At 40.7% G+C, this 14,461-nt stretch overlaps 1 protein-coding gene across 1 annotated transcript in view; it reads left to right on the forward strand.

Annotated features, from left to right (window-relative positions):
* The first annotated feature begins 1,705 nt into the window (after window positions 1-1,705).
* The window catches only part of aff2 (AF4/FMR2 family, member 2), a 193,499-nt gene continuing 180,743 nt past the window's right edge, over window positions 1,706-14,461 (forward strand). The window contains 1 exon segment of the mRNA XM_085173062.1: window positions 1,706-2,956. Within this exon segment, the coding sequence (XP_085029188.1) occupies window positions 2,904-2,956 (53 nt within the window). The 5' untranslated portion in view covers window positions 1,706-2,903.

Here is a 14,461-nt window from a genome sequence, read left to right on the forward strand (position 1 = left end):
CTTTTTTATCCTTCTCCTCTCCATCGCCCCTGTCATTCCCTGTCGTTCCCTGTCTCTCTGTCTGACCTAGTTTTGGACGGCGTTTCTCTCACATGCACAAACCGGTGGTCCTTCAGGTGCTTTAAATCCTTGAGAAATGTTTGAATTTTGATGTTTGATGTGATGTTTTTAAGGTCTGGAGACGTGCAGAGTTTTTTGAGGTTGAAACGTCTGGATTTGATCAAGGTCATGAAACTGTTTTCATTTGCACTGTTGCTAGAGGACAGCAATCTCGTCTTCCCATCATCCTCCATGATTTCCATCTTTGCTCTTCTCTGCTATTGTTTTTCCAGTGTGATGCAGACTAGTGTTGGCATGTTGCCCCAGACCACACCGAAATATTCACACACATACACAAAGTGACACGCCAACGCACAGCCTGCAGAATCTCTTCAAATCTTATTCCCAATCCACTTGGACTTCCCCCTCTTCAAGCTTCTTTTTATTTCTTTATTTCTTTTAAAGGAGAGGACCGTGACGTCACAATGGAGCCACAGTTACAGCTACGGCACATGCTGAGTGAGAAGTTTCAACCATCTGGTCAATCGTTATTCATAGCGAGGCGTAAACAGTAAAACGTGCCGCCGGGCATGTGTTGCAGAAAAAGAGCGCGAGGATGCCAAGCTGCTAGCTCGGCTCATCCGAAACAAAGGTGTGGTGGTTAAAAGAAGGCACACGGCTGCTATGTGAGGGGTTCAAAGACCACCTGGACTTCATGGACAGAGGATTTCCTTCTTCTATGACATCAAATCCTCCGTTCAGGTAACGTACAGAAACAGAATAACCACAGCTGCCTGAGCAGCCAATGTGCTGATCATCATCAAGCAAATGGCAATTTCCATCCACCCGGCGGTAAACTTGTTTGCACCGCCAGTGAAAGTTTTGCCTTTTGAAGTTCAGGGGTTTTTTTCAGCGGCTTTATCGTTCGTCACAAAGTAACAAGGTTTCAGCGAGAAAGCCTCCAAATCAGACACTTTAATCATGCAGCACACAAAAATCCAAAAAACACTTAAAATGACTCTTTCAATTAATCCCAGTTTGCTCAAAAATCAAAGAGGATTTTATAGAAATCACAAACTTAGGAGCTTAGCATAACAAGACTCCACAGGATTCAGACTCTGCTGGCTACAAATATGCATTCAGGTGAAGACATTCAAATAAGTTTCGTTCCCTGCTCCCTTATCCACAAACGGGTCATCACAGGATGTAGCTTCATACATTTGTTTTTAGCTTGATTACACACCCGATGCCCCTCCTGAGGGATTTGTGTCTCCAGCTCATTGGTACAAATCATTTATCACAAAGACAGTGCCAGCCAGCCACGCCAGTGCTGTCTGTCAGCTGTACACTGCTGTAGAAATACACTGGATTTCTACAGCATCGGCTGATATATTTTATATTTATTTACATACTTTGAAATCTCTGGTTGTAGCTTCACCGTGTGCACAGCTGTGATGCTGCTCTGCTACATGTGCTGCTGGGAGCTGAAGCAGATCTGCCATTATCAGCTGATATATTGTTCTAATGCTTACCAATAAAGAGTGTTTGCTTCTTTGTAAGTTTAATTGCCTGTACACACACACACACACACACACACACACACACACACACACACACACACACACACACACACATATACATATGTGTGTGTGTGTGTGTGTGTGTGTGTGTGTGTGTATTTTTTTTCCAAAACTCCAATCTGGATCAAGGTGTTCTGAGATGCGTAATCCAATATGTAGACACATTTAACCCCGAGGTCATCCTAACCTCAAATCTATGTTGTCAAAAAACTGGGAATCAGAAGACCGAGAACAGAGAAACTGTTTGTTTTCTCCAAAACGTAGAGGTTAGGGTTGTTTTGTGTCACGGACGAACATTTTTGCTACAACCCTTCTTGAGTCTTTGAAAAAGAGGTCTTGGGCAGAGTCGTAGTTGGTAAGAATTTGTTGTTTTTTCACAAAGAGGTCATGGGGCCATTAGGTTAAGCCCTCTGTATATTTGGGGGATTTGGGAATCAGCTTACAAGGATTTTTCACTCATCATAAAAGCACAAATCATGCTAGGTCCGTTGTGAAAGCCTAGTTTGAATTAACCTCAAGTTATACACCGGCCTATTAGACATTAGGGTGCTGAGATCTACACAAAAAGGAATTGAATTAAAGTTAAATGCATGAACAGGTTCAGATCTTAGCTAACAACCTCTGTGTCTCTGAAAATCCTGTTTGTAGCATTTTATGGTGCACAGTGTATTTATGCATTGCTGTGTGCACAAAGGCTCTTAACAGAAGAAAGTCTAATGTAATTTTCTGTTTTAAGGAGTGTGAAAACACACAAAAAGAAATCTTTTGTGTTGTGTACACGGGGTGACTGTCAAGTTTAGAGGTATCGGGGCACCTTGTGATCAGATCAGAGGTGTGGTCATATGTGTGGCTTCCTGCCTGATGAAGATTAAAAACCTCACATGTCAACACCTTGCACAATTACACGGCACTTTTTTAAAGGGCGGCATTTAAACCATTTTCCAGCTGCTGTCAAGTGACTGATTCACACATTTATTTTGGTCAAATGTGCAGTATAAATAGCTCTGCTTGTTATGAAGAACATTTTTGCAGTGACTTGTCTCCCACAGCATGAGTGTGTGTGTCTGTGTGTGTGAGAGAGCGCTCCCTCCCTCCACCTCTGCCTGGCTGTCAGCTTGCCTCGACCACGTAGCAGCTTCCTGGCAGCGGCAGCAGCTTGTGTCTACTCTCCCTCGCTCTCTCTCTCTCTGACACACACACACACACTCAGTGTCAGTAGCCTATGTAGAACCACGTAGCACCACCTTTGGATTTTAACCACCAACAGCACCAGCCCAAGCGGCAATGGATCTCTTTGAATTCGACTTTTTCAGAGACTGGGAGCTTGAACAACCATGGTAAGTCCTGTGCGCGCAGCTTTAGATTCTTATGTGTGTGTGTGTGTGTGTTTATAAAATGCATGCATGTGTGTGTTTATTGTGGAGGGATGGCCGGACATGCTTTCTGGGGTATAAATAAAGATTCTTGTATTTTTGTCTGGAGATGCAGCCAAACTGAGTCTCGAAGAAATCGCGCACACCGTCTTTCTTTGTCACCGTAAAGCTGCCGTTGTTGCTGGAGATGAACCGGGAGGCATGCACACGCAGTCTGCACACACACACACACACAATAGGCAGCCAGTGCAACGCCGGCTTTTTACTGTTTCGTTGTGAAATTAAAAATAATAATAAATAAAAATAAAACGTTCGGCGTAAACGTGAGACCGGACACCGGGGAGTGTGGCGGAGCGCTGGGCAGGGAGGGATCGGCGTAAACGTGAATGAACTGCGTCCCCACAAGTTTGGGCAGTTTAGTGTTTGCTCCATTTCAGTCCCTAAAGAATCACGTGTCCTGGTGACATTTCAGTTCAGCTCACCTGGTGCAGCGCAGGTGTAAAGGCGCAGCGTCACATCCATGGAGGCATAGCGATGGAGTGATGACGCTCAGTCAGTGTTTGGCCGTATGTTGACTGAGCATCACTGCAAAGTGGTTGTTACTGTAAACACTTAAAGTAGATCATCCCCATCTTTAAATCCAGTACTGTTGACAGCATTGAGAGGTCTGTATCAGCCTCGTGTTGTTTGGCACACTTGGTCCTTTTTTGTTGTTGTTGTTGTTGATTCAGAGATGAACTCATTAGTTGACAGTCAGGACGTACACTTGACTGTAATTTTAAAAGCAGTAAACATTCTTCTGGATCCATCCACTCTCACTGAAAATGATCCTCAGTGAAAATCAGCACATAAGTCAGCTGGTATTTGCTCGCTGTTTATATATCAGGACCTGATATCTATGGCAAGACATTAAATGGACTGGTTCTTATGTAGCACTCAAAGCACTTTGTTCTACATCTAAGTGCTTTCTTTCACACACACACACACTCTCTCTCTGATGAATGCATCAAGAGAAAGTATCTTGCCTGAGGAGAATTTGGCACATAGACCAGAGCAGCCAAGGATCGAACCGCCAACCTTCATGAATAATAGATGACCTGCTCTACCTCCTGCCATCCTGTTAAAGTGCAGCACACGAGTGGCACAGTGGTGAAGCGGTTAATACTGCTGTCTCACAACAGGAAGGTTCTGGGTTCGTCCCTTCCTGGGACCGTTCTGTTTGGAGTTTGCATGTACCGTCTGTGTGGGAGCTTCCAAAGGCTTAAATGTTAGGTCGAGACTAGAAAAGCGCATTGAGGTGATGCTTTCTAACCTGAATAGCTGCATAAAGTAGATTCATTTCAGGACATGTTGGGAAAATGTTATAGTTCACCAATAAAGAAAAACATTTAAGATGATGTTATCAATTATATCTCTGCTGGTCATAGGGCGAGAAAAGGTGGAACAGGTCACCCATCACAGGGTTAACAAATTAAATTACAATTTACAATCTCCACCAGAACCTTCCTGCACTGAATCCCACACATTTATATTTTGAGGCTTATTTTAACTTTTTCTTCTGTCTAAGACCGTTGACTTACTTCTGGATGGTCCGGTTGCTTATTTTGAAAATCCAGTTGCTGCTCCAGGCTTTACAGTACAGTGTTTCCACATAGGCGGGCTGGTCTGGTTGTTGTCGTGACAGTCCTCGAATGTGTCCGATTCCTCCTGGTGTCTGGAGATGTGCTGTGACTTGGAAGGCCACATAAAGCAGATCTTGCTGGGTTCCCAAAGAGCACAAGGTCTACTGTCACCAGCTGTAGTCCAAGACACTGGAACTGAAGTCTCCTGTTGCTCTATTGGATACTGTCACAAAGTATATATGGTATTATTTATGCATTAAAAGGCATGGGTGTGCAGTGCAGTATAATTGTATGGGAGGCGACAGGCGCCGATCACTGCACCACCACGCTGCCCCTTTATAAAACTCTAAAATCTGTATTATACTATTAATCGGCATCAGTGGTACTATCATCTATAATGAAAGTCATTCTTGTGGATTCTGCTCCTCCTGCATGCCTCTGTGAAGTCATTTTCTATGCAGTAGAGCACATAAGAACAAAGAGCCACATGGGGAGAAGTGCTTTTTAAGGCTTTTAACACTATGGAGGCCTAAAAAGATGCTGGGGTTTTCAAAAAGATGATAGAGAGGCTGGAATCTGCAAGAAGTTAAACATAATTCAGTCTCTCAGCGTGATTTGGAATTTATTCTCACACTCATTTGTGCAGAAACTGGGCGTGTGGAAAGTAATGGAGGGGCAATTTGAACCTTTCAGAACACTTTGTCAGGCTCTGGTTGTACTGGTGGGCAGCTTCCTGTTGAGGTCACAGCTTCAACTGCAATTCATATTACATTTTTTTTAAATTCAAAGTAGTTAATTTTGCCTTTCAATCAGCCATTTATCATCAACCCTGGAATTTTTAAAAATAATTGCTCCACTTACCGATTCAGCAATCTGATGCAGAGTCATGTGCACGATCAGAAACAATGCAGGCAGAATGCTTCATACATGCCGTCATGTATGCATGTCATATCTATATAAATATATATATGATATATGATTTTATTCTTCTGGATTAACAGCATTTTTAAAATATCAGCTTTTATTAAAAGATTATCAAGTGTCTCACTTCATGCTGCATATTTCTTGTCACTTGGTGGAAACATTCAGGAGGACTGTAGGAAGTAAGGTCTATATAAGAGTCAGCCTTTCCAGTCTAACTGTGTATTACAGAGGGAGCACAATAACTTGGCAACCACGCTGCTGTTTTGAATGCATATTCCAGCAGGGAGAGTCTGAGCGGGGAAAGTGACACACACTGCTGTCCCTCAGCAGCCACCGTGGAAGGGCCCTGGAGCAAGGTACTTAACCCCCCGCTGCTGGAGTGGAGCTGCTCAGGGCTCAACAACAAGCTCGGGGTGTCTACACATGTAACCCTCCCCCTGCCACCACTCCATCACGCCAGAGCTGTCAGGTGGTCCTGATGGGAAATTGGGCTCACACTGAAACGGCTTTTAGGCCAGAAAGAATATGAAGAAAATACAAGAAAATGTTTTTAGGAAACTGCAGAACAATGAAGGCAGCTTATGTGTGTCGATCAGCTTCTCCCTCATTGAGAATTAAACAGTCACAGTCTGGAAACATCACGCCAGGTCTGTTTATGTAGCTGTCTGTGGGTGTATTACAGCCAGCAGGTGCCACCCTAGGGGTCTGGACTCATCCAAGTGCCCTTGAGGGAGTCACAAGAAGCTGGAAGAAAAATGCTTTCTTCTATAGCAAATCATATTAACGTGTCAGATGCGATCCTAATCTTTTATGTTTGTAGAAGAAGAAAAATGGAGCACTGGGGTCCACAGTGTAAGCAATGATTTTATTTATGAGAAGCCCTACGTAGAGTTGAAGCACCAGGATTTGCCAGTTATATATTTCCTTCGCAGTGCTGGTCATGTTGTTAAAGTGTGGCACTTTGGCAGGGCGTGTTAATTTCCCGCTTCTCACAGAAGTCAGTAGAGTTGGCTTATTTAAACCTGCAGATTGTCAGTATATTGAAGAATTTGAATCAAATCTTTATTTTGAACAATTTCTAATGAACATAAAAACGGAATGAACCTAAATAGAAAGGCGTCATATTCACATTTCCAATTCAAAAAGCAGCAGAAGGAAGCAAACGTTGAGTAATTCTCAGAGATTCTACATTAACAAACTGGTGGGAGCAGCACGCGCTATGCTAGCCGAGCATATTTAGCACGGGCCAGCATGTTAGTTCAAGAGTTTATCGGACAGGAAAACAGAGTCTTGCACACTTGCGTTTTTTTCCTGTAGTACTCGACATCAACTGCACAACAGGTCTCTGCCTCACTACGTTCACTAGCTGTACTGATAAGAATCTCAGACACCATCAGTGTAGAAGTCTCAGCTCTAGCTCAACACAACAGGAAGGAGACTCTCCTCATGGAGCCGTTCAACCCTTTACAAGTACCAACTGTGATTCTCAAACAGGGAGGCCCCTAAATGATTAAAATAAAAGCAAAATGTAATGATAAAAATGGTCCTATATGTTTGTTCAATCACATCAGCCATCATAGTCAATATATTGCAACAGAAAATATTCAGGCTAATTATTTTTCATCATAAGCAAAACAGGCAAAGTTTTCCAATCAGTAGAAGTGCACAATCCATCCTGGTGTCTTGAAAAAGCCAAATCCCTTCATGTGTTAAATGTATCTATTTAAAAATAAGAGTGCGTATGAAATGTACCTGACATTTCAATGTCGTCAGTTTGGGAGACACAAGATAATTCAAAATCAAGTTTAAAGGACTTAATCAATGTCAGATTGTCTAACAGCCTTTGAGATCTACGTAGATCTCTTTAACAATACCCCACCCACGTGCTCTTAGTTTGTTAACTCTTCAATTTATGAACTTATGACAGGTGGAAAACCATAGAAGACCTAAACCTGGTGAAGTCTAAGTCATCACAGGTGGTAACCATTATCCTTTATTTTGGAGATTTGGGGAAAAAAATGTGAATATCTTTTGATGAGAATGATTCTTTCCCTGATTTACAAGCCTTGGAAGAACAGGTTAATACAAAAAGATTCAGCTGGCCCTGGGTTACAATTAGGGTTAGGGTTGGAGAGGGCTCATCACCAATGACAGCTTAGACCTCAGAGGGTTAAGTAAAGACCATCCAAAAGCACCGTTACCCAAACAACCTTAAATCAATAAAAACAGCTAAATAAATTCAGCTGAAATTCAATTAAAGAATATTTCAGTTGAGAATGGAGGCCAACTTTTTTATGCTTTTCCTGTCCGATATTGCCTCTTAACCATCGGCTTGTACCAACATCTCTAAAGGCCACTTTTGATGTTGCTGGCGACTCTGTGCTAATAAATGTTCAAATGGGCTCAGCTGTCCAAGATGATAACAAAGATAACGGCACCGCTGGAAGATGAGAACCAGAATGCAGCGAGTTATTTTCAAATAGATCTTCCTCCTGAAATTTTACAATGGATTTTACAGGCATAAAAGACGACACGCACCTTCAATAGAAACCACGAAAATCACTCCGATTGGAGTTAAAAGTCTGTCACGCGCCATTGATGTGTGGCTGGTGTTTGACAGTAGATTTTCCCTTTAAGAAAAAAAAAGCTGAGAAAGAGAAAACAATCTTGAAGCTCCCCACGCCTTTGTTAAATCTGAACGAACACTGTAGGTCTCCTCCTCCTCCTCCTGAAGAAATACCCTTTCATCTCTTCTCCTCTTTGTTGCTCTTTCTCCCTCCTCCCATCTTGCCTCGTTTTGTTCTCTCGCTTGGAGATCTGAAGGCTTTTGTATGATTGTAATATGGCTTGCATTGAGCGTCGTGTGCTCCTCACTGTAATTGCCCATCATGTAGCCGGCTAATCATGGCAGTGGAATCTGGGGGAGATCGCTTTGAATGTTAATTGATGCTGATGGTGATTGGTTGAACCATTTAAGTAGTTAATTAGAGAATTGATTACACATATCCTCAGCATGCAATGATAAGTTTCCAGCTGCGTGTTTTGGAGCCTAAAAGTTCACATCTGCGGGAAGAAACACCGATTATTATTCTTTTTTTATTATTGTTGTTTAAATGCTGGAAGACAAAGAAAAGATTGTTGTTCAAAGGTGTAATCAAAGCTCTCTTTTCAGAACAATCCGGGGGAAAATACACCATGGCTGTCCCAAATATCGTGTTTCTCTTTTTTTGTAACAACGACCAAATTATTGCGTCTTCAGCTGGGCGGGGGAGGGGGATGACTCTGTAAAGTAATTTGTCTTTTGCATTTAATAATTAAAGATCTTTTTACAAATTTTATTTAAAATCATCATACATGTAAAGTTAAATTAAACAGGTTTGCTGATAGTCAAACTGCAGGGCTGTAAAATGAAGCCAACACAACACAAAAGCAAGTCAGTCCACATAGGCTCGCCTGCTTAAATCCCCTCTTTACATCAGAATTAAACATGTTTATAATGTGATAGAAGTTGGATACTTCCCTGTTTATGATAATAGTGTGTGTTTACATCTCCATTTTAAGTTACATGAAGGTTTATGGGGCGAACGTGGCTCAAGAGTTGGGAGTATGCCTTGTAATCGGAAGGTTGCCGGTTCGAGCCCCGGCTTGGACAGTCTCGGTCGTTGTGTCCTCGGGCAAGACACTTCACCCGTTGCCTACTGGTGGTGGCAGAGGGCCCGGTGGCGCCAGTGTCCGGCAGCCTCGCCTCTGTCAGTGCGCCCCAGGGTGGCTGTGGCTACAATGTAGCTTGCCATCACCAGTGTGTGAATGTGTGTGTGGATGACTGGATATGTAAAGCGCTTTGGGGTCTGTAGGGACTAGTAAAGCGCTGTATAAATACAGACCATTTACCATTTACGCCTGTTTGTTATCAACCACCTGTGCTGACTGACAAATGGTTATTGGTATAGACGAGTGGCCTGTGGTGACTTTTACAGGAGGGTTGAACATTTTAATGCCTTAATATTATTTAACTGCAGGTTAAACTCACTGGGCAAGCACTGCTTTCCTTGCTTGCCCACTGAGATCCTGACTGATCCATTGAACACTGATGACAGAAATTATATGTTTATTCTATTTATTTGTTAAAAATAATTAGCAGGTTGTCTGTACCTATGTGATGCACCAACTGTATGGATGCACAATTCAGTTCACCACCCTAATTAACATGAGTTGATTACCTCCCCACTCCACCGTCTCATCCAAAATATCATCGCTTATTATTCCAAAACTTCTAAAACTTGAAAAGTGGCACAAATGCTGAACTCAAGGCTTTAAACCAGTTGTTTACAAACTAATGGGTGATGTCATGGTGGCCATGTCCATCTTTAATGTACAGTCTATGTTGTTACTTCAGCTATTTTATCACAAAGTGATGAATGGTATTTGGTAATTTTATAGCACTTTTCTAGTCTTCCTGACTATTGAAGGATTACAAAGATTATTAGTAGCATTCCTACAATCACACACACACATTCACGTGGCAGATTATTCTATGAACTTAAAACGCTTTATCTCTCACACATACATGCACAGAGAGACAGACTGAGGAGTGAATCAGAAACAATTTGGGGGTTTAATAACTTGGCCAAGGAGGCTGTGAGTAATTCCTTGTCCTTGTGTGTCGTAGTGGAGTAGTGGCAACTGTTTGTCCACAAAGGTGCTAGATTTGTGGATTCCAAAAAACTGAATCCCACAGTAGATGATTAAATACCCACCAAGCCATCAAATATTCAGAAAGTTGAATACTCAGGTCCGGCTCTTGAAAGACCTACAAAAAGTGGTGATGGAATCTTTGGGAAAAGAAGGTGACAGAGTCAATGCATTTGATGTTCATTCTCACAGTCTGGTATTTAATCTGCCATCAATCCTCCCAAGCTCTCAGTCAGCTCACTCACACGTGCAAGCTCAATAAGCGCAAAATCATTCATCACACACTGAAATTTCCATCCTTGCTGTGTGATCGGCCTAGGCTTGCCAAACCAGCTCCACTTGATGATACTTCACACCCACATCATCAGCAACTCAGAGGCTGCGAAAGGAAGCTGTGTCTCATCCCAAACTGCCAAGAATTCACAAACAAATGCTTCAACCTGACAGCAGATAACACTGAAGGAAATCTTCTAACTGGGAAAAAGAAAATCCATTTTATCCCACAGGGCTGTGAAGCACCAGCTCTGTCAGCAGGTGTGAAGAAGCTGGTAAAAGTAGCCAGATCACCTGGACTCCATCTGGGAGGAAACAGTCACTGTCCGTGGTGCTGAAAAAACAAACAAACAGAGAAAAAAACACTCAAAGCATCAATTTTTTTTTTAGCTTTATTATTTTTATTCAAAGCTACACAAAAAAACAAATACCCTCATGCAAGTCAAGATCAAATCAAAGGTTCGCAACAAATGTGCTCTGATAATAAAAGCAGAGATGAAGAAAAAGGAAGCAACTCAAGGTTATAAAAGGAAACTTTGCTTTTTCAAAAGTGTTTTATAAATTTTACTCAAACCATAAATAAGGCAGCATTAATTTCATTAACCATCTACCAATCAAATAATCTTATATGGGATAATGTCAATGTCAGTTTTATTTCTACAGCACGTTTAAAATCAACAAAGACATCACAGTTAGTGAACAAGAGAAAACAACAGAAAGGTAAGAAACTGTCACTAGTACTTAATATTAACATTATTAATATTACTCAGAATTAATTATTATTAAATATATTGGCGATAAACAAGCACTCCCTCCTGACTGAAGACCTGTCAAATATTATTACTTCTATAGTTATTTATCAAAATATTCACCATGACCTGATAATGACAAGTGCTGGAGGACTTTTTAGAATACTTGAACACTTTGAAAACACACATAAAACTGTATTACTGGCAAATGGTCCCTAAAATATTATAAAACATATTCTGCAAAAATGTTTGTGTCATCTGTGTTACATGGATCAATATTACTCCTGCAGATGTTTAAGGCTGAGCTAATCTTAAATACATTTTATTCTGTTGTAATTCTCCAGCATAGCAGCAGAAATAAAGGTTTTTGTCTTTAGAACTTCTCTGTCATTAAAGTGTGTGTGTGTGTGTGTGTGTGTGTGTGTGTGTGTGTGTGTGTGTGTATTGGGGGTGGGCGGCACCTTTTATCAAGGCTTATCGGAGATAGTTGCTTAGACTGACAGGGGGAATCGCTAGGAATTCAAAAACCTGCAGAAAAATCTTCAACAATACACGTGAAATGTTCCCAAAGCTTGCAACCATGTAGAACAATCTGCTCTTCTTTTAGCTATTTTTTGGTCTCCACCTACTAAACGCTGCAAATGAAGCATGTGATTGACCAGAGGCTGAACCAAAAAGTTAAAACAACCCAAGAATGAGTTTAAAATGTTCTTCAAAGTTCTGCAGAAGTCATACTTCTTTGTGGGTCTCATGGAAACAATTGACATTTTTCACTATATGCAGGGCCATTAAGAAGCACTGCTGATCAAATATGTTTGATTACAGCTGTTATAAGACATTGTTTCCAGATTTGAAAGAACTTGTCTGATTTGATGTACACCAGAAATCTTACTACATTTCTGCCAAAGAGTCAATTGTAAGGAGTTGATCCATTGGAGACTTTGATGTAAAATTATACAGATGTGTCTTTGTGGCTGTGTTTACATTTCAACAAGGAAGCAATGATCAGAATCTCCAAATTAACTCGAAATATTGTCTTAGCTTAGCTTTTAGGATTTAGTGGATTTAGCTCCACACTGCGAGCTGTAAACAGATAATACAACATATGCGATGTATTAGGATCCAAAATGATAACATAAAGCTACATTAACTGAAGAGTTCAAGTGTTTTACTTATGTTTCAGATATTATTATCACTTACTACTCACAGTTTACACTCTGTTTTAGTCTTTAAAGATCTTACAGCCTTGAAAAACGACGCTGCTGTTTTTCATTGAAGTACTGAAAGAGAAAACTTAATTGCATGATTCTTAAGAAACATAATTAAGTTGATGAAGCCTTTGAATTAACAGTTTGACACACAATCCAATTATGTTATCACATTACAGAACTCGTACAAAGACAGAGGTCAGCTGTTGAAACTTTACTAGCAGGTAAACTGAGGCTCAGTTGAGGGTTGGAGTAAAGACATTGTAGGATTTGCACACGCTCCATATAAAGAGCTAAACCATCTGTTCACTTTCTTTAGTGCCTTATAAGAAAATTAAGAGTAACCATCTGGATGGGATATAAAAATCCTCAGCAGAACATTTATCTTTATCAGTGTAAGCATACTATTGGCCTCCCTCTACTGCTGCGCACTCTATTTTGTACGATGCCACAGAAAATTAGCCCAAAGGACGCCATACTCAGTAAGGTGCACAAACTTTTTTTTCAATTGCATCAAATCTTTGAATAAATCCAATAAGTGTTCAGTTGTGAGTGAAAAAATGCATTGAGACCCCTCGAAACCTTTTTAGTCAGTTATCATAAATAAAGAGAGTTCACGCAACAAATTACCACGACAAGCCTCAGATGGTAACACCCAAAAGGCACTGAGTGGCTCAATGAGGTGCGGTAAAGTCACTCATGAGTGCAGCCGAAGTACTTAGACGGAGATATTTCTCTCTGAGCGGCAATATTGTTATTAAAAAAAGCAAACAGTGTTAACACGTAGGTGAAGAGGCTTATGAAATAAACAGGTAGTTTCACATCATTCTGTTAATGCTGCGCCAAAATCACAATTGCCAATACTAAAAGCCCTGTAACTGTTAATTAGACTATAAAGCTGAGCATAACTGTACAGAACTGAAACAAATCTCTCCCCTGGGATCAGATCTGTTGTGCTGTAGCTGCTCTTCTGTTATCGGCATAGTCATTGTCTTAGAGTGTTTCCCACCTCTTAATGCTCGTACTTACCTACGTTTCTATTGCCACGAGTCGTTTTTTATGTCTTTTTAAAGATGAGTTTTGTGGTAGTTTCTTTATCAGACAACGCACAGAGGAGAGATAAAGGAAGCATGAGCTGCGGCGGAATTTCTGAAACACATCTAAGCAGGGGAGTATAACTCATCAGGAAATAACCTGAGTGTTGCATATATCTGAAAACTGTGGCATAGCACTTTCTGGTTCTATAAAGTGTACGTGTTTATTTAGTAATGACTTTATTTAATTAGCTCACTCTTTGCTTAAGATAATATTCATTTTTTTGGTGGAATGGGTCAGATTAGCTAGAGAGCTTGCTTGAAATTACATCCCCCAGTTTGTTGTTAAAGCTAATTAAGAATTTGTTTAATTAGTTGATCAAGTATTTGCTTGGAGTAACGTTCACTAATTTGTTGGGAAATTCTCATTAGTAATTATTGGAATTAGTAAGCAGTGTTTGCTCCGTAACACTAATTCAGGCAGGAGAATGACGTGTCATGATAGCAGGACAATATTGTTATTACATTACATTATCAGGAATATGTGATAACATTGACTTATTAGTTACAACTTGGAGTACACGCTTAACCTGAGCTTAACATTTTATGTAGAGAGCAACGCATTCAGTGCTACAACAGTCACTGCTACTAATTAAATTCATTTATGCATTTTTTCCCATCTGAACTGTTTTGGCAGGAGTTCCTTGTTTCGAAGGAATTTTGTAGATGTGTCTGGTTCTCAAAGTATCAATAATTCATTCATTCATTTATTCATGTTGTGAGCAGTTTTGTGTATGGTCATCAGAGTACTCCGTCTCTATGATGATGCAGAAGGAAGCAGGATGTAAGCGTTAGCTCTGTCCACAATCGCTCACTCATGCTTACTACATATTTAATTCAGTTTATTTATATAGCGCCAAATTACAACAGTTGCCTCAAGGCTCTTTATATTGTTATGTAAAGACCC

Source organism: Neolamprologus multifasciatus, chromosome 2 (assembly GCF_963576455.1).
Source record: "Neolamprologus multifasciatus chromosome 2, fNeoMul1.2, whole genome shotgun sequence".
Taxonomy (NCBI): domain Eukaryota; kingdom Metazoa; phylum Chordata; class Actinopteri; order Cichliformes; family Cichlidae; genus Neolamprologus; species Neolamprologus multifasciatus.